General features: G+C 42.2%; 1 protein-coding gene across 2 annotated transcripts in view; it reads left to right on the top strand.

Moving 5' to 3' along the window:
• Window positions 1-10,657: 10,657 nt before the first annotated feature.
• The window catches only part of irs2b (insulin receptor substrate 2b), a 28,096-nt gene continuing 16,721 nt past the window's right edge, over window positions 10,658-22,032 (top strand). Inside the window, exon 1 of one of the 2 annotated variants that reach the window (XM_078262091.1) lies at window positions 10,658-14,431. In XM_078262091.1, coding sequence (XP_078118217.1) covers window positions 11,065-14,431 — 3,367 coding nt within the window. In that variant the 5' untranslated portion in view covers window positions 10,658-11,064. The remainder of the gene's footprint in view (window positions 14,432-22,032) is intronic. The other variant, XM_078262092.1, reaches the window with a different exon arrangement.

Raw genomic sequence — 22,032 nt, 5'->3', positions numbered from 1 at the left:
GACTTTTCCTGTCTTCTCTGGCAATCAGTCCACCCCCTCACATCCTCCCACCCCCATGGTTGCCAAAACCACTCCACTACTCCTCGAGCCATTACCCACACAGCCAGCCTCTGACTGAATGTGCAAGCAGACAGAGTATTTTACCATACTATATATTACACATGTGATCTTCTGTGATCTCCACCCACCACACCAGAGCAAACATTTTGAGAGAAATATGGCACTGAACCTTCCAGACTATATGAAGATAACCCACGAGAACAGTTTTTTCTCAACATGAAGATGTCAGAATCACTGTGAGGAAGATGGACGCATATCATTCTGAAATGTTAAATATTTAAGAGCTGCAGGCCTGCAACCAATGTAATGGAGGGAGGAGAGAGGATGGGGGAGGAGGACTGAAAGTGAGAAAGATGAAGGAGAGGGTGGAGCGATATAAAACTCCATCCTTTCAATTTCAGTGTCGACTTCGTAACATATTCATCTGATGGTGCAACCACTATGTATGTGTGTGCAGTGCATCCAGTAATCATATATATTATCTATCACTTCCACTTTAATTGCACACAGCCAAGAGAGGGCGGGCTCATATCAATAATTGTAATAATACATGAAAGCAAATTCTCGTTTTTCAAATTATTTGCTTGAACGCTCTCTCTGGTGTGTTGGATGAATGTATATATGTATATAAGTGTCTGGGATATACTATTATGACTGATTCTCTCCTTAGCATAGACTGTGTGATTGCACAGCCTTGTCTGTGTATGTGTGTATGTAGCTGTGCATCATGTGTGTCCCCTTATAGGTATATATAGATTTTCATTACAACCCCTATCAACGTCGAATTTATTAGATATCCTGTCTCAACCCGTAGTATGTTGCACTTCAGAAAAATGCAATTACGGTGCTGTTATGTGTGTATGTGAGAGGCATTCAACAAATTATTTACGTTATTTGAAGTTTATGCACCCTGACTAATAAGATTTTAAAACCATTATAATACAAGACAGATTAATATAAGAACAAAAATAACTGTAGGGCCAGCTGGTACACTTCCACCTTTATATAGAATACCATCATGTATACAGTACTGAAGAAAAAGAAAACACTTTAAACCATAGATGATGATGATAATATAGTAAACTATGATCACATTTTGCTTTTGCGACTGCACCAAAATAGCAATGATAGTTCAAAGTGAAGATTCAAATCAGGGACGTTGCAATTACATGTCATGCATTGTAGATCACTAGGCAATGTGTTGTTTTTCAGTGAAGCAAAATCAATATAACATGAATGGGGACATTGGTGAATGAGTTTTAGAGTGCTGGAAATATACAGAACAACTGCACTACAGGATGTGATGAAGATGTAACTAAAGCCGTATATGAGATAAACTAATAACCTACTAATGGCACCATTAGAAAACAAATAAACATAAAGCCTAATACTAGAAAAACAACCATACTTCATAATCACAATAAACAGGGGTTAGGGTTGAGTTTTTGTCAGCTGGAATTAACATGTTTGTGCAAAAACCACACATAATTGTGTTCCTTGTCACTGGTGATCCTCTTTTTGTTAAGGAAAGCCGTCTTTGACCTGAGAGAGTGTAATCTTCTCATTTGTGGCAAAGAGTCATCAACATCTCATTTAAACACTTGATTGGCTAATTACTCTACATGCATAATTTAACATTGTGACTTCTCTCGCTCTCACCCTTTCTCTGTCTTCAGATGAGATTATTACCACACACACCCCTGCACAAATGTATGCTGGAATTTACTGCATACTGTAGCACCTACTGTACTCTCAGCCATGAGCAGGCTTATGAGCCCTGAGCTAATCTGGTAGCAGTGTGTGTGACAGGCAGTGTGTATGAGTATATGTCTGCGAATATACGTGTGTGTGTGTGTGTGTGTGTGTGTGTGTGTGTGTGTGTGTGTGTGTGTGTGTGTGTGTGTGTGTGCAGTGCATATAACATTCCAAAAAAAGGCCAAATTAGAGAAAATGTCTTCTTACATGATTGAAAACATGTGAAATCACATAAGTGATTTCATGCATTTTAGAGCATTATTATACCATACATGCTGTTACAATCATTGATGTAATAAAGAGAACAGGATACCCTAATCAAAGATGGCACCCCATTCATTCCTATGAAAGTTGCTCTCTGGGCATATACCAAAAAGACTTTGCTGGTTTCACATATGAATGGGATAAAATAATTGAATCATACGGCTCTTCTAGATTTTCCAAATGTTATTAGACGGTATGGAATATTAAAAATAGTCATTTTGGGAGGATTGTGACGCTCAGAAAAATACATTCAGTGTTTCACAGTCACTCCTTTTCCAATGATTGTGTATGGGAAAAATGCTTTTTGGGCTGATAACGATGTCCCCATTGCCATGACGAAGCTCAGTTTGGTAATAGTCCTGAGGTGAGATCTAGAGAGACAACAAACATTGTGTGGTGAACACTGCAGTGCCACCTCTTTAGGCAATTCTCTATTTCCTGTCCTTTTCTGCCATATGTATTTATCTTTTTCATTAATCATCCAAAATTTGACACAGATATCAAGAGAAAACAGGATGAGGCCATACCAAGCCCTGAGAAGTCATTCTGAAGCATTCATATAAACCCTGACCTTTAACATCATGTGATCACAACAGCTGAGATTGGAGCTGAGATTCTAACTGTTGGCCCAATTTGGCATTGCGGCTGGTATGATCTCTAGTTTTCTCTGGTAATCCTTCAGGTTGTTTCTACAGCCAGCTAAGGGGGATAGAGGTTCTCTTGTGGAATGGAATGCATATAAAATGTGTCTCAAGTGACCATTGGTAATTGGATTTAACATTCCCTGCTTTCATTTGATTTTATCTGTGTGAAACTGGAGCTGTTGCTGCTAAAGATTAAAAAAAAATACACATTTGCTTCGAGCAGTTTAGCTAGAGGATTGTTGGTACCTTGTCTTGGTTATGGACTTCAAAAACAACAACTCTGAGTTGTTTTGCAAGGATACAGGTTCAAGCACACTACAAAGTTAACTGTGTGATCCTTGATGGTCGAGGACTAACTTTCACACTATACTGGAATATGGTCACATAGACCCCTTCCGCCTCTGAATGTGACACCAGATGCTGGGGCAGACTTTATTACGAGGGGTAGAGGGGGGTCGCAGGTGACAGATGTTAAAGACAATGTATTCCGGTTGTTCCTTGCTGTTCATTTGTTGGCTGAGATATCACCAGTATCAAATCAGCTAATTAAACTTTCAACCACCAGATTTAGTAAGGGGGGCAGTAATGGTGCTCAACCATATTTATAACGGGGCTACAGCCACCGTGGGACCTTTTATAGACACACCCTTACTGTATGCTTTTAGGTAGCTGTATTCAAATCTGTCTCTTGTAATCTGCTCTGAACATGCAAAATGAATTTTAGTACAAATTGTGAATGCCTTTGATGTTTTCCTAAATCTCAGATTTAAACCTCAATATTGTAGAAGATCTGACCTGATGTCTGTTTTACTTAATATTACTTCGCTTGTTTTCAAGCCATGATGTCTCTCTCTTTCTCATGGGCGGGCCAAATTCTCTGGGCGGGCAAAGCAGAGAAAGGGGAGGTAAACTTTTCCCTTATGACCTCATAAGGAGGAGATTCCAGATCGGCCCATCTGAGCTTTCATTTTCTCAAAGGCAGAGCAGGATACCCAGGGCTTGGTTTACACCTATCGCCATTTCTAGCCACTGGGGGACCATGGGCAGGCTAGGGGAACTCATATTAATGTTAAAAAACCTCATAAAGTGAAATTTTCATGCCATGGGACCTTTAAACCTGCATCGGATTTCCAAAATGAGCCTACTTCTCACTTGATTTATTACATCAGTAAACATTTTCCTAATGAGTGTATGGTCTCAATCGCTAGTTTCAAGTCTTTTTCAATACAGCATAATGTTCATTTTGTAAATGATGGTCCCATTTATTTTATATTTGACGATAAAGCAGGGGATGCTTTAGGGCGTGGATACACGCCGACCTGTCAATCATGACAGAGGCTTAGCAATGTGTATCCATGGCCCTGTGTACATTCAAATAGCGTGTACTTGTTTGGGGTGCTGTCCATCTTTTCATCTTAAACTTTGATCCTCTCACTGTGTTTTTTCACTTCTAAAAAGTTAATTGGAGATGCAGATTTTCTGTGCACTGCCAGACATGGAGATGAATGACGAATGATGAGTGCCCGGAGGTCCCTGTTTACCCGCCGGCAGAACTCCGCCGAATGACTCACTTCAGCTGAAAAACGGCAAGTTTCCCTCTTTAGCGTTTGGGTACCCATTGTTAACCATAGACGACACTAGCTTTGCCGCGTCATCCTCCCCAGCTCCATTCTCTTGTCCAAATATGCCCACGTCCGGTTTCAAAAAACTAAGATGGCGACGGCTAACGGCCAAACACGAGGCTTCAAAACGGTAGTCCCCAAACCAATGGGTGATGTCACTGATGCTACGTCTATTTTTATTTATTTTTTACAGTCTATGCATTAGATTTATATTTCACGCACTCTCTGTCACAGTCATAATATTCCTGTTCGGACGAAAGGCAGAAAGGGGGCTCATTTATCATTGTCATTTAAACCAAACCATGTGACTCCAGATTACGCATAATTATGACAAATGAACGATGATGGTATTAGGGAGCCTGAATATTAAGGGCATTCGTATCTGTTTAATCAAAGCTAAATAGAGCAAAGATTTCAGATGGCAGGCTGCTGTTACATCTCTCTGTGTGGCCAGGAGAGTCATTTGTTGAGGGACGACTCATGAATAAATAAGTTGTCTGTGTATGTCTTCAGCCGACATAAACATATTATCGTTGGTTTCTCTTCTAGTCAAATGAGCATGCTATGGCTGCACCTGCCTGATATGTCTTCCTGTCCCTTTTAATGAGAATATCAAATAAATATCTGTCTCAGTGACCTGTGAAATGAGAAAACCGAGTCATTTTGAGTCACATTTGAGTCTGTACAACAAATCTTAAAAAAAGGGGTGAACACATTATGGGGAAATAAGGTAAGGATAACAGTAAAGAGTAAAATATTCACAGTACAAAAAGGTCTTGGGTAGAAAATCTCTGCAGCGCCACAGTTCTCCATCAAACATGCACCACCATTATTACACAATGTACACTGTTATCCTGAATTAGTTGACTTTACTAAAAATTTGCGTGGAAACCCATTTAAACCGTCTAAGTTTTTACACAAGGTGAAACTTAACAGGTCAAATTGTATTAACACAGAGCGGTAAGTTGATGCAGTATACAAATCAAGTCTACAATTAGTAGTCATTACTAAAAAATCATTAATAAACATAAATTATTTTTTTCTGGAGTCATGTTGTCTAAAATAAGCATGTTAAGTTAAAGCTTTAGTGTGTAACTTTTTTTATATTAATGAACGTCCGTTACATTCAAGCCATTGCCAAATCAGTTGATACAAAGCTAATTGAGACAATCAGCTCCACACAACTCTCTCTGTATTTCTCAGTATGGCTATGTTCAGAAACTAGTGTCGTCCATCGACTTTCACCCACAGAAAATCAGGTGAAGATAATTACCTCTTATGAAGAGTTAGTCATGTTTTTTTTTAATCCTCCGTGTCCTCCTTGGCTACTAGCAACTGCGTGGAGGAGGGGTGGGGGGTGGTGCGTGATCACGGAAGGCTTCGTTGACAGTTTCGTTGTCATTACTTAAAATTTCTCATGAGGGAGAGAGAAACTACACACAACAAATTTAAAAATGCAAAGAAACATAGCAATAATAGAACATCTGACTACTTGTCAGTGGGCTACAGAAGTAATACTATATATTATTTATTTATCTTCCTTTACAGCAGTATAATTCCAAGAATTATGTGCACAATACAAATATTTCATAACTAATGCAAGCAGCTCAGTTTCACTAAACAAACAAACTTAATTACTGCAAATCTATAGGTATTCTATAGCAATCTTGACACTGCCCAGACCCGATCAGTCCCCGCCCTGGTCTCGGTCAAGGTCCAACAATAAATGTAGATAAACATGAACACTAAATCAACCATACAAACCTGAAACCCAGATAACGTAAATGCACACCCAAAACATTTACAGAACATTATTAAAACACACTTAGGACAGAAACCGTTCAGAACATATAATTTTACCCATGAGCCTTTGCATCGCCTCAGCGCAGAGCAGTTCAAATGACCCTGCTCCTCCCATATAGAAACTCAACATCCTTAGTTATCTCTGCTTTATATGATCTGTGCTGATTATTACAAACAACTAATGTGTTTTAGTAATGAATATGTTTTTTAACAAAACATGAAATAATAAGTAGTGACCACTAAAAAATTAAAATTACAACTTAATCTGGGTTTACAGTGGGATTGAATACAACATACAACCACTGTAATTTACTTTATTGTACTATTTTACACAACCATGCACTGCCTGTGTCCAATTTGTAAATTAATCAAAAATAGATTATGTCCATTCCAATGAGTTGGTTAACTAAAGTAATCAAAACTGTAATCACTTGTGCTGTGGCTCAATATAGGCGCGTGCAGTCATGTCCAATAACACAAAGAACTCCATCGACACTCGCTGTCTTTCCTCCAGGTCAACCTGCCTGTGATCAATCAGCAAAAAAATTAACTAGAAGAGAAATTTCAATTTTGCATTTGCTTTATTGATTAGAGACTCAAGTCAATTATGGGTGACAACATGAGATTGAATGGAGCAATCCATATTGTATGTACTCAAGAGCAGAGAAAACAGCCTCCATTATCATTTACTGCAATGTCAGGTTTAAGAAATTACAAGGTTAGTAGGCAATGATGTTAAAATGTTAATAGAAAAAAAATAGGACAGGTTTAAATGGTTATCCGTAAAGCTTTCTTCCATATATAACCGAGTGATGTAACTGACTGTTATATATCCAGTTTTCCACATAGTTTTAACGCTTGTATTTTGCTGACACCAGCTTTACATTCTCATTCTTCCCACAAACCCATTCTCTGTATGTGTTCAAATATCAATAATAATTGCAAAATGTTTAATATTTTTGCTTCATTTTTTTTATTTCTTATGACCCCATTAAAACCCAGTATGTAGATTAGTATTGACCCTTTCCTTTGCCACAAACTAAGTTTGCATTTAATGAAGGTAACATAATATCAAATTGACACTAAACCATTGGTATTACTAGAAATAAGGAACTAGTTCATGTTTTATATGTTATATATATATATATATATATATATATATATATATATATATATATATATATATATATATATATATATATATATATATATATGGGTTGTGTATAAAAATGATTAATTCATTAATTAATTTAGTTTGCCAGAAAGCCACTCACATACAAATAAATATGTTATCCTATAGTGAATTTGGGGGTCAGTTAAACCCCAGAAAGGTCTAATAGTCCCTGTCAGACCTCTTAATAACTCCAAAAACAGAAATCCTAATAGACTGATTTGGGTTTTGGGAGGGTACGGGGTACTGCTGTGTTAAAACAACAATCATAGATATTGAACATACATGAACTGTGCCTCAGAAGACTTCTGAAACAAGTCATCAGTTAAAAATTATGTTTATAAGCAATTCTTCTTCCAATAAACTAAGCGAAAGTAATGAAGCATCAAGCTAAGTAGGCCTATGTTGTTTGAGCTATTAAAGTTAGCCCGCAGTCTCTATAGCAGACTCTAACAGAACATTAAGTTTAACTGAACATGTTGCCATTGTATCAAAGTTGATTTATCCAATTTAGTCTCTGACTCAACGGTCCTGAAAAATAAAAAACACAAAATGTCCCCTGCTCAGGACAATAAATAACAGGATTATATTTAGATCCAAAAAATCAAAGCAACACTGCCCCAACAATACAAATCAGACACCCAAGGCTTCGGCTATAATCTGTTTTGCCAATGACTAATGAGATGAGGCAGAGGTTGGGTGAAGAGTGGGTGTGATGTTTAGATACCACAATACATGTTTGTGCTGTTCATTTGATGGGGCCTCATGTGACAGTGAGTGGAGTATGACTGAGCCTAATCTTTACCCCCCGTCTTTAATCTTATCTCATGAAATCAGCTATTCTAATCTGCTTTATGAAAGCTCATGAAAGTAATCATTGCACACAGTGACAGTACAGCGGGTGACTGAGACATTATGTGGGGCAAGCAAAGCTGTTTGTATTTGAAGACCAGTCTTAAGAGCCTGAATGAGATTATGTCTTCAAAGCTACAGGCTACTCAGTGAATTTAGAGTAATTTATTATACTTTACGTTAACCCTATTTGATTGTTTGCTCACATTTAAAATCCCAGCATTAACTTTACTTGCACTAGAGAAGGAAATCAATCCAGAGAAGAACAATGTTTTGAGAGGATGCACCCTTAAAGTTACACCCCTATTCTTTCCTAAATAAATAAACCTATAAAAACATAATGGGTTCATACCAAGAGACTATGAGAGGGCCCATTTAAAGCATTGCAAATCAGATTTAGCTGGCCGTCTAATTAACTTGTAAATGAATGCACCATGCTGTGTAAATTGGAGGGTGATAAATATTCATGTAATTACCTAAGAAAAGGGCAAGGACGCATCACAGACACAACCAGATTGGGTTTAAAAGCAGCACAGTTTATGGGCCCGCCTTATTGGTATTTTATAGACAGCTGATTTGCATTTCTTATGCTTCATGGGTTATGCAAAAAGAAAGAGTCACTCCTTCTGCCCTCCTGCACACTTCACACTACCCCCACTCAGTTTTTGTTTATCTTCTCAGTGTCAGATCATGGTATTATACAAGGCAAACTTCAAATGCTTCTTACAGGGATACTCTATTCATTATTTATCAGAGATTTAAACAACTGTATGCTGTAAATGTTACTTAAAGCATCACAGTCACAATGCAGTCATTCTGTAGTAGTTGTTTGTTATCAGAGAGTGTGAAAGTTCCGATCCAAGCCCACGTCTGTCATGTAGGAAACCTAATCTCAACAGACAGGGAACCCTCCTCATCCTACAGGGAGATATCTGAGCCTCAGAGGTTTAGGCAGTCAGCTCTGCCCCATCTATTTATATCAATATGCCTTCATAGCACTTTACGCAAGCCTGAAGTAAACACAGTCACTCAAATAATGACAAGAAAACAACTGCACCGAACACAAAATCTCACCACCCGTGGACCAAATTTGTAAACTAAAGGTTATTTGAGGGACAGATCACATGAGGGCATTGCCTGATTTGATTCTTGTCTCATGGTGCAAGTAGTTAAATCATTGCTTCTGGTGGCATAATTGACCTGCACAGGGCATGGTAATTGACCTTGCTGCTGAGGACAGGTTTTGTGCTGAACCAGCACTGTGGGATCTGAAGGAAAACGGGATATAAATTTTGTGCGTGTGTGTGTGTGTGTGTGTGTGTGTGTGTGTGTGTGAGGGAGGGAGGGAGGGAGGGAGCTGTGGGGCTTTCAACATGTTATCATCATGGGACATGCAACTATTAAGTGGCACCGCATATGGCTGATTATTGACAGATAACGTGCTTGAATTTAATTCCCATTTAACTACAGTTCAGGATTCAGTTTGTTGTCTATGACTGCCAGGACACAATACCGCCTGTTTTCCCTCTGTTGGGCAGGAAGAGGTGAATATCATTCTCTCAGGAAGTGAAAGGCTATTGGCTGTCAGTTACACACTCTCATCACCACCGCACCACGGTACCCAGCTGCCTCCCGGATTTCATCCGGATTTCATACGCACATATCAGCATTGACGCATCAAGATCAGGAGAAATTTTACGCGTCATCATGATTTTTTTTCTTTACATAACCTTATATGGGTCATTCCTCTGTTTCGCTGACAGTGGGGTCTATTTCTTGTAGATTACGCTTTCAACTACTGAAACCTTAAAATAATTTGAGCATATAGGCATCCTGAATCATAGCCGTCGCACCGTCATACACTGTTTCTGAATGGGAAGACAAATTGAAACGGACTGAGCAGCTATCCTGGGAGCTCCAGGCAAACATGATCAGTATAGGCGACCGCGTTACGCAATAAAACACACTGTACTGTACTTTCCCAAATCTTGTACTCGTTGTTTATCATGAACACTTTGATGCTTTCTATGAAGACTGCAGTTCCAGACTGGAATATACCGTTTAAACCGTGATTGTATTCTCGCTGGGCAACGCAAATGGAAAATTCCTGTCACAGAGCCGTAGTCTCGACTAGGTGCTTGTTTACCAGTTCGGAAGGACTGGAAGGACTCCCTCTACAGACATGTTAAAATATGGTCAAGGGGTTGTAAAAAACATAGCTGGGAATAAGAAAAAGGCTATGGCAATAAAACAATAGCAGTAGCCTATAAGAATCAAGGTAAAATAAACAAATTATGAACTCCGTGTAGGCTATACAATAACATATTCAGGTTACTATTTATTCTAATATGTTTTATAATCCACCTCAACTCATTAAATGACGCAAATGTAGTTTTTTTTTAAAATCAGGAACATCTCGTTTGGTATATTTAGATTGGCAGAAAATTTCACTTTAGTCAAATGCTATAAATAAAGTCCTGACCGACTACGCTCAAATGAGTCGGAAGAGGGCAGAGTGATAGTAGGAGGGCTTTTTCCTTCTCCCTCTCTCTCTCCTTTGAACGGGTCCATCTCACTCCAGCATTCATCCCGTTTCCACCAATAAGCCCAATGAGCTGAGTGCGCACCGCACCGCCCACTGTCGGTGTGTATTTTTTTCTCCTCCTTTCTCGTCTTTTTTTTTTTTCACCAGAGCTGGATGTGTAGATCGTCACATGTTGTTTCCCCTCCTCAGTCCGGACTCTAGCAGACATGTGTTTTTTATTGCTCAGCTGTGGGAGAAGACGAACGCTCGCACAACCGGCTCTGGAAATATAAGATTAAAATAAAGCGCGTCATTTCTTTAGCAACTCGAGGAAAGGGAGCATTGTGTCTGATAGCGAAGGACACGAGAATGGCGAGTCCGCCAAACACAGGAGATCAGCCGTTATTGCACAGTAATACGAACGTGAACAATATCAAGAAATGCGGATATCTAAAAAAGCAGAAACACGGACACAAGCGCTTTTTCGTTTTAAAAGAGCCGAGCGAAGGTTTCCCTGCCCGGCTGGAGTACTACGAGAGCGAGAAGAAATGGAAGAACAAATCGGCCGCGAAGAGAGTTATTCCTCTGGACTGCTGTCTCAATATCAACAAGAGAGCGGACGCAAAACACAAATATCTTATTGCTCTTTATACCAAGGACGAGTATTTTGCCGTGGCGGCAGAAAACGAGCAGGAACAGGAGAGCTGGTACCTGGTGCTGACGGATTTAATGACAGAGGGGAAAGTATACGACGGCTCAGCGTCCAACTCCGCGTCCTCGCTGGTTGGCTTCGACGAGGAGAGCTACGGTGTGATAACGCCGGTTACCGCCATCTACAAGGAGGTATGGCAAGTCAATCTGAAATCCAAAGGCCTGGGTCAAAGCAGAAATTTGACCGGAGTGTACAGGCTCTGTCTCTCCAGCCGGACTATCAGCTTTGTCAAGCTGAACTCAGAGGTTGCCTCAGTCATTTTACAGCTTATGAATATCCGGAGGTGCGGCCATTCTGATAGCTTTTTCTTTATTGAGGTTGGTAGATCTGCAGCCACGGGTCCGGGGGAGTTTTGGATGCAGGCTGATGACTCTGTGGTGGCTCAAAATATCCACGAAACTATCTTGGAGGCGATGAAAGCCATGAAGGAGCTGTCGGAATTTCGTCCGCGCAGCAAAAGCCAGTCATCTAGTACAAACCCCATCTCTGTGCCCACACGGAGGCACCTGAACAATCTCCCCCCCAGCCAGACCGGACTTCCCCGGCGGTCACGCACTGACAGCATGGCTATGACCTCTCCTGTGAGCAAATTTTCCTCCTGTCGAATACGCACGGCCAGCGAGGGCGATGGCACCATGGCACGCTCCATGTCAGTGACTGGGAGCCCCCTTAGCCCAGGGGTCCACAGGACCCTCCTGAGCAGATCTCACACCATTTCAATGCGCCCTTGTCGGACATTTGAAAATTCTTCTCTCCAGCACAGTAAGTCCATGTCTATGCCCCTGTCTCCTTCTCCACCCATAGCCACCTCAACTCAAATAAATCTGTCCTCCTGCCCAGACAGCAATGCTCCTCGCCCCTCTAGCTGCAGTGCCTCCTTTTCAGGCTCCCCCAGTGATGCTGGTTTTATATCCTGTGAGGAGTATAGCTCTAGCCCTGCGGACGCACGGGACCTGAGGCTACCGCTAACCCTCCGTAGCAACACTCCAGAGTCTCTCAAAGCTGACACTCCCCCCTCCCGGGAAGGCAGTGAGCTTGAAGGCTACGTGGTGATGGAGCGGCAGAATGGTTACTGGCGGTTACCAGAGCTGGAGAAGGCTTATCGAAAGCGCACATACTCCCTCACTACCCCCCGCCAACAGAGGGGTCCCCCCCAAGTATCTTCAGCCTCCCTGGATGAGTATACTCTTATGAGGGCTACTTACACTAGTGGGAGCCAGTCTTCTCGCAGGTGTCACACTGCCTCCCCTAAAGGGATCTATCCTGAGGATTACAGGGAGGTTCAGATCAGCGTTGGCATTCTCCAAGGTGACAGTGGCTATATGCCTATGATGCCAGGTGTGGCACCCCAGGCACCAGGGTCCAGGCATGACCTCTACATGCCCATGAGCCCCATGTGTGTTTCTGCTCCAAAGCAGATCATCAACCCCCGTTCACACTCTTCAGCGGGGCTGGCCCCACACACAGAGTCCCCTGGGAGTGTTTCTCTGGAGGACAGTGGCTATATGCGGATGTGGTGCGGAACCAAGATGTCAGTGGAGAGTACTGATGGAAAGCTCACTAATGGAGAGTACCTAAACATGTCTCCTGTTGACCATCTGGTGTCTCTGACACCCACAGACTACATCCTCAGTCCTCCAGGGGGAGATCCCCACCCCCAGCAAAATCACAGACAGCCTTATTCTTACAGCTCTCTACCACGCTCACTTAAAGGCCAGCTGCAGCGCAATGGGTCCACAGACAAAGACCAGTATGTGGTCATGAGTTTACAGAGACAGCGGATAGAAGAGGAGTCCAACTATTGTCCTGTCTCTCCAGGAGACTTTGTGGCCAGCAGCTCTCCGGGGACATCAAGCACCCCTTCCTCTGCTCCATCTCCTCTCAGAGTGGCTAAGGTAGATGGAGGTCTGGTAAACCGCAGTAGGGTGTGTCGGCCCACCCGCCTGGCTCTGGAATCACTCAGAACACTACCATGTATGAGCGAACAACCGCTTCCCTCGGAGCCACGCAGCCCTGGAGAGTACATCAACATAGACTTTGGTAGTGCTACTTGTAACCCGCTGGCATCCACAGTGTCAGAGAGCACTGAGTCCTCTGTGAGTTTAATGTGTGCAGAGAGGGGATCCCTGCCATTCTCAGACTATGCTAATGTTGACGTCAGCTCCCCGGGTCACCTTAGCTCACACCAACCCGGGAGTTACCTCCCTGCAGGGTGCCGAAACCACACGCCTGAAGTCTTGACTTGCCCTAGTCTGATGAACGCCCAGCAGAACATGCAGGGAGGCGAGAAGGGAGAAGAGAAAAAAAGCATAGAGAGACAGGCAGAGGAGAGGGGGATGGTAAAGGAATATCCCCTCCAGCAGCAGGTGAGCCTGGTGTGTCAGCCTGCTCCAGTCAAGGATGACTACACTGAGATGACTTTCAGTCCTCCTGCCCCTCTACCTGCTCTCTGCACCACTGATGATACTCCCCTCCCCACCAGCCCCACCAGCTGTGTCCAGAGACTCAGCCTTGAGAGCAGCATTGTGGATGGTGTGCCCCCTGTGCCTGTAGACTCTTTTCTCCTGGGGGGTCCATCGTTATCTGTCACCCTCATGGATCCACACAGGGGGGCCAAAGTGATCCGGGCTGACCCTCAGGGGCGCAGACGGCACAGTTCTGAGACCTTCTCCTCCACAACCACTGTCACACCAGTGTGCCCATCCTTTGCCCATGACACCAAACGACACAGCTCTGCCTCTGTGGAGAATGTATCCCACATTGTTTGCAGCTCTGAAGGTTCTGACGAGGACTATGGCAGCAACAGCTCCATGTGCAGGGAGATGTCAGCTGGTTATCAAAATGGACTTAACTACATTGCCTTAAACTTGATGGAGGGAAACCTTGGAGGATGCAGGTTAGGGGGCTGTGACGGACCCCTGAGGTTCAAGACGACAGCCTGTGGATGCAAGGGGGGCATGAATGGTTTCAACACTAGCCCCTATGCCACCATGGGATTCAAGGAGACTGCTGCTGCTGTGAAAGGTGAGTGTTTTCATACATGTCACACACACTCATTCATTCAGTAGGTTTTCATTCATGAAGGGAGTGGTGTCAGGGCTTAGAAGTAGGATAGAGAGCCGCCTCAGGGCTACTATAGATACTCTGCAGAGATAGGCTACTCGTTGCTAAGCAGCACTTCTAAGCTCATTTTCATTCCAAAGTTGAGAATGATCTTTTAGAGAATGCTGAAAACGAACAGCCTTCATTTGTGTCTGCAGTTGAGCCTGTGTTTTTAACACAGACTATGGATTTAACCCACTGACTAGTTAAAACACAGTGTTCATTTTTCTTGACAGCTATGTAACCTTGCCCTTCATATTAGCCGAAATAACACACAACCTACATGTAGTTTATGTCTCTGCTGTTCAAATTTGTAAAGCCACTGACCATATATGTCACAAATAACAACCTATATCTTAGTGTTATGTAATAAAATATGGCAAACAGCATTTGTCAGTTTTACATACAACATACATACTGACACGTGTGTTGGAATAGCAGCTTTGTCTGTAAAGGCAGGTTCGGGGAGCCTAGGGAAGTAAAGTCATTATGAACATTGCTGTTGGGTGTGTAGGCTGCGATGTTTAGATAGGATTAGTCACCTACTAGTCACACCCATGACACATCGACAAATCTCAAGGCTGTCCAATGCTGAAGAGGGCTGTTTGCTCAGTCTTTGATATGCTTCAAACTGCATAGAGATATTAAAGCAGAAGCACCGGAAAACGAGGGTGTTTCCTTCCAAGTAAAGCTTAGAAATTTGTGCAAAACAACAAAAATACATCCATATTCTCCGGAGTATGCTGCTTTAATTTGTACTCATTGGCTATTGATCTCCTTAAAGGGAGGCATCAACTGTATTTCAATTCATAATTCATTTGACATTAATAGATTTTATTTAGCAACATCTTATTTTGAAACAGCATTATTTTGAAAAATGACCGGCCTTGCTGTGTTTTATTCTGGCTCACTTGATGCTGCTGCTGTTGCGTGTTTGTGTGAATGGTCTGTTCTGCTCTCCCCTCAGTGACGCAGTTTTATTCCACGTCAGTATTTAAAAAAACATCTATTCTGATCCAGTGACGCATGCAGCACTACACATATTGCGCACATGGAAGTAGCTAGAACAGGGAAAAAATCATCTTTATTTCCTATTTTATAACATGTATAATAAGTGTATTGTAGCTTTTATAAGGTTGGTATGTGTGTGAATAAGGCATGAAATCCGTATGACTAAGTGTCTTTGTGAGAAGGATCAGTTGCCATTAAAATATTACCTTTCACCTTATTTTGTTCATTGTTGCATCAGTGGCTTTTCATGCATCTCTAAATGGCAGGGATTATTTACAGGGATAGATGCCCTAGCAGGGGCATGTCAGAAGTTGCTGTTGTCCAAGAAGAAAATACACAGTGCTGGGATAATTGTGAGTCAGGAGGCAGTGTTCCTGATAGTGAAATACAAGAGTTTAATTGCTGTTTGTGGTTTCACAACCAAGTTGTCTCTCTTTGTCTTTGTCTCTGCTGGCTTTCGTGCTGTGAGCGCAGCCAGCATGGGGCTTGGTGCAAGTCATCGGGTTCCCCAGAAAAACAAGTGAGTCAGTTGTTTATCAACTGTCAGGTACTGGGTTTCAGGACTGGAATGTGGGCAGTGTGCAAAGGTTGCTGGGAGAGGTGAATGCTCACTTGTTTTTCTAACCTGGTGGGATGGACTCAAAGATGGGGTTGGTTGGTTTTTTTTTGTTTTGTTTTTTTTTTACTATGAGCCACTTAACAAACACGCTAATGAAACAATTTTACACAGGACGGGGCACTCATTAATGTTTTGTACCAACACATATTACTTTTACCAGGCACACGCATATACTTGTGAAGCCTCACACCTATTGTGAACCTCCCACTTATTTTCCAATCACTTCGTTGTGTCTTTGTACCTTGGACAGAATTTTTTAACCGCAGTGGAGACGTTTGTCCAAGGTTACGAGAGCGGGGAGGAGTGACAAGGGAGGTGAAGGAACAATAGTAAAGGATGGATGACTTGTTTTGTTTTTCATGTAGGCTACAACAAGACAATTGAGCTGTTGGGAGGGAGAGAGAGTGAGGTGGAGGAATGGAGGAGTAATCAAGAAAGGGAACTCGGCTCTCTGATCAGGGATTTGACCAGTGTGGCAATTCATTGATACTCTCATCAAAACACAAACAACACTTCTGTTGCTTGTGTGTGTGTGTGTGTGTGTGTGTGTGTGTGTGAGAGGAAAAAGAGGGCATGACTATTAACTACAAGATGACCGGCTTTACCACATTCTCTTGTTATCACTGAGTGAACTATAACTTGCATTCACTGCAGTACATCAATTTGGAACGGGTAGATTAGGAAGTCCAATCATCTGTCCTCATCTAAAGTATTCTGTGAGAGACGGAGAGGGAGGGAAACATTGCTCCGAAGCAGATCTGGCCTGTCTGTAGGCTATATGGAGGTTTTATGTGGCTCAGTTTAAAAAAAAGAAGGTTATATTCAGGTTAAGGCAATACTACGGTTTCTCAAACGCCATGTAAAAACCTTATCCCGGCTAAAATCGGACTTCTCATAACCCGGTTAACAGACCTAGATAACTCCTTTAGTAACCAGGGTATTCATATTAAACGGAGTAAGATCACGTTAAGCGCCTGTGCATGCTCCGTAGTTTATAATTTCCCCTCCCCACTCTGCTAGCGTGGTTTTTGATCCGTAAATAATTTGTCAGCACTGTGTCCGTTGCTATGATACAACAAAACAGCTTGAATCCCCGTCAAGCAGCGGACACCGGGAGATGGCTAAACAGATTGTCCATCTCCGGGGCTGTCAACGCTGTGTCTCTGCAAAGAAGTGGAGGGAACCAGCAGCCGCTGCGGCCACTGACTAATGTTAACGTTAGTTAGCTAGCTTGCAAATTTCACCATACATGCCTTCATGCGACACTGGTAACAGATAATGAGGCGAACAAAGTTGTTACTCATCTGGGAGAACACTGTGCTTTCCTACGCTGTGACTCTTCAACGTTGTTAAATTTTATTAATTTATTGGCCAGCCGGCCGGTTGGCTGGTTAGCTAGCTTGCGCACTAGAGGGCTCGTTTGTTCTCTCTCAGTTTATCCTGACCAGTTGTATGTTGGCAGAGCGCCACCTACTGTAGTGGAGGTAGAGTTACTCCCGTCACTTTTACCCGCTCATTTATACGGGTTATTCACATGAATGGGTTAAGACCATACCGCTGTGCACGTAAACACACTGTTGTTTGGGTTTGGGCCATGACATGACGTGCCGGGAGAGGGGAGGTTATGGAGCAGAGAAGAGGGCTTTTTAGCTTTCAGTGCACACCTTCTGGCCCTGTCGACAATGTCAGTTTCTTGCCCTTTGAACTAGCTCTGTTTGTGTGAGAAACTCTGAGTGGGGAAGGGGGGGTGGATATTGCCATTGAGACATTTCCAGAAATCCACACACCTCCATCTCTGTGGCGAAAACAAAACCAGGAGGCGTGTGTACTATTTTTATAACTTCTCACTTCCATTCATCTTACCTCTCCTTTTTAAAGTAAATCTCTCCAGCCACTTCTCTTTCCTCCATTAAAGCTGCTTTACCTTCTTTTTGTCACCTTCTTTTCCCATTTCTGTCCTCATCTATCTAATTTCTCTCTCTCTGGCTAAAAGTTGCATGGGTGCCGACAGGGGAGAAGACTGACTCACACTCTCCATGCCTTTCATTTGTGGGCCCAGACTGCCCCACCACACTTCCACTTTGTGTATCTTCCTCTCCTATGTGTGTACATAGAGAACCCTCAGCAGATGGTGGGGGGGGGGGGGGTCAGGGGTTTTGCACCTGCCCTGCCAGGCAGTGCTCACTGGTTATCTGGCCCTTAAGAGGAGAGTGACAATACGCTAATGACTGGCCACCATCTGCCACAACAACAACATGGAGAGGGTGGGGGTGTGGCGAGGCAGTTTCAAGAAGCCATACACCAATCCAACCCCCCCCCCCATCTCTACTTCCTCCTCCCCCTTTTCTCCACTTCTTCTCTCCAGGCTTTGGTTTCTGTTTTCCAGAAATCATGTGATCCAACTCACCTTACACACACACACCTTCTCCACACCAGTGCGTTTTGAGCCTTGTGTTTTTCCTGTTGTTATCTGACCGCAGTGGACCATCTCTGATTGGCTTTTCACACTAGAGGCCATAGAGGATTGTCTAACGATCATAACATAATTAGCTAATCATATCTGATCAGAGCCACTAACAAGACTCTCACTCCTCTTCCTGCTTTGTTTATCTCACACTGCCAACAACAACAACAACACACAAGTTATAGCCAACTGATTTGAAAGATTGATTTGAAATGTCTAGAGCGGCAACAATTAATGGGTAAGTCGATTTGATAGAAAATAAATCAGCAGCTATTTTGATAATCAACCAATTTATATAATCGTTTCTGTCGTTTTTCAGGAGACATTCCAAACTTTCTCTGGTTCCAGCTTCAGAAATATGAGGATATGATGGAAGTTTATATCATTGAATTATTTTGGACTGTTGATCTGATAAATAAATACATTTGAAAATTTCATTTTGGGTTCTGGTGAATTATAATGGACCTTTTTTACTATTTTGTGGCATTTCATAGACAAAACAAATAGTCGATTAATCAAGAAAATAATCGTCAGATTAATTGAAAAATTAAAATACTAATGAAATGTCTTTTGTTATGGTGTGTTCATGGGCTGAATAAAGTCTGACGTCTGAGAATCAAGAGCTGGCTGCTACACAATAACCTTTTTAATGCAAGAAGGAACTGAATTAACTTTCAGGTTTGATATTTGACAGAATAGCTCACGAATGCAGTGAGTCTGGACGTATCACCATATACAGTATGTACTGTAGAAAGTCCCCTTTTTAACTAATATGCTTGTAAATAAAAGTGACAGTAAAACAAATGTGTGCAGTCAAATCTATTGTAAGCTAAGAACATTTAACTCCGCCAACAATGCCTCTACTTGATTGTTTGATTACAAGCTTTATTTTTTTATTTTCCTTACCTGCAGCCCTTAGCTACAGGCATACACACGCACACAAACAGCGCTCCTGGCTATAACTCAGGATACATAACTCTTTGAGTAAAGTAGGGCGGGATGTTCAGCACTTGATGAAAACAAAGCCAACCTACCATATCCTCAATTTAGCTTGGAGGTAAAAAGGATTACATTTACTTCAGGATTAGACATTGTTGAGTAGCTTGTTTTGTCTAGAGGATGAGGAAGAGATAGTGCTTCTCTGTGCGACAGGTAAGCTCAGTCTACTGACAAGTCAGGCTTTTCATTCATAAATAGTCCAAGTCATCATAAACTCTTCTCTATCTCTCTGGACCCTGATACTGTATTAATGCTTCTCCATAGAGGTGTATTATATAGTTAAGCATAGGATTAGCTTTCAGCCGTCAGGATGATTTGCTGCTTTTCTTTGTCATGTGTGGTCGTTAATTTGAAAGTCTTTGGGTTTTACACTGTTGGTCAGACTAAACAAGACATTATGAATTTGTCATCAGTGGCTCTTTCACAATTTTCTGACATTTGAATGACCAAATCGATCCTCACGGTCACCTAGCTCTCTATTTTCTGTGTTTAAAAAAAAATATCTGGTGTTAGTACACTGCCCTGGCTCTATAAATGGAAAACAAACAGAAAGAAGTGCAAGAGCCACAAAACACAGTTCAGCCAATCAGCAACAGGCAGCGACAGTTGATGGTAGGGGTGGGATTGGGGGAGGCAGCATTTGAATGTGCCAGCCAGTAGTTCTCTGTCCATGAATCTGGGGGGCCGAGCTTATGAAGGGAGGGTTCTATTTGTTTGGCAGTTGAGTTCAAATATCAACAATCTTTGTGCAGAATCACTTACTGAACCTTTAATTGAGAAAAAATGAAAGTAATCGTCAGTTGCAGCCCAGTTTTTTTTAGGGGAAGCCACAGGATCATTACAAAAATATATAAAATAATTACATGTTTTATCTGGAATATAAGTAACAAGAGTAAATAAAAGAAGTGTAAAATAAAATAAAGCAATTAAACAAAACAAATCTCAACAACAATGCACATTTTGTAGCATGAGGCCTACTTTTTTGTGATCCTGGAGACAGGACTTTTTCACGTCTTACTTCATTATTTACAGCAGGGATCTTCAACAAGGGGTCCGGGACCCCTAGGGGGTCCTCAGAGTCAATGCAGGGGGGCCTCCAAATAATTGTTAATTTCTTGAAAGTTTTTCCAAAAATGAATAAGTCTTAACATGAATTCAACATATTATTAGCAAATAACAAATCCCCACTGATGATAGGCTTACTGGCCTGTAGGTAAGGTAGTCACTAAGATAGCCATTTACAGCAGTATGCACTCAGTGTACCCGAGACAGAGTTTGAGAGAGTGCACTAAAAACCTGAAAATGCATTCCTGCACATCTCCTCCGGCAGTTTTCTGTGTGTTGTACATCTTCATATTACAAAGATTTTGAGTTTTGTTTATTGATTGAGTTAGATTTTGAATCTCGCATTGTAACGAAAGGAAAAAAAATAAATTGTGTATCTTCCCTGTGATTCGGATCTGCTCCAAAATTGAATGGGCTCTTCCTTGGTCCATGCTACACCATTCCACCAAGTCTAATGAAAACCAGGCCAGTAATTCTTCCGTAGTCCTGCTGACAGACAGACAAACAAACAAACAAATCAAACTGAAACCATAACCTCCTTGGCGGGGGTAATAATGAGTCAGCAGGATAAAGGCCCTTACACCTAGCAGATGGTCAAGAACTAGTTGCGTCGAAGGCCGACCGTGGCATCGCCCCATGTTGCCTTTGTCAAATGCCCAGAAACTGGAACACAATACAAAGACCACAGCCAACTACCACGTACGTTCTGCACCTGCATGAGAGGAAATAACTCGCCATGCCAGCCAGGCGGCGGTAATCTATTCGTCATTTAAAAAGGGAAACTGGACGCCGGACAAAGTCCGTTGCGTAGCGGCTGTGGGTGAACGATGCTCGCTGGTGATCTCCTTGGGTCAGGGCCCTAACAGAGTTAACAGCGGTTCTTGTTTTTGTTTTGTTGTTCAGACAGAGGTGTAGAAGGTCGGAGGTGAAGAGTCGGTCAGTGTTTGTTTGGTGGAGCTGTAGCTGTAGCTCAAGGAGGAGCCTGCAGTGCAGGAAAGTAAACAGAGCAAATCTGAGCCTGCTGATCTGTAAGAGGAAACCTGCTCGTAACATCAGTCTTGTTGTTTGCAAAAGCTCATTTCCCAGCCCACCAATCATAAAAAAACAGTTGATGATCCTCTTCCTTTCTTGCTGCTCAGAAATACAGTTGGAGCAGTTCCCCAAAAGCTCATTGATTTAGCTCTGCAGCCACACAGAACTACTCAAGCAGGCAATGCATCAACAGACATGGGGACATGTTTACTCTGCTTCTGAAGCACCAGAGCGGCTGCTAATACATGCCTGAGTGTGTGTCCTAGTCCTGAATGGAGCAGTGCTAAATTTAGACTGTGAGAACTAAATAAATAATGAACAGAGCTTGAATGT

The sequence above is a fragment of the Sander vitreus genome, chromosome 11, assembly GCF_031162955.1.
Source record: "Sander vitreus isolate 19-12246 chromosome 11, sanVit1, whole genome shotgun sequence".
Taxonomy (NCBI): Eukaryota; Metazoa; Chordata; class Actinopteri; order Perciformes; family Percidae; genus Sander; species Sander vitreus.
This window is presented reverse-complemented; position numbering and strand designations above follow the sequence as displayed.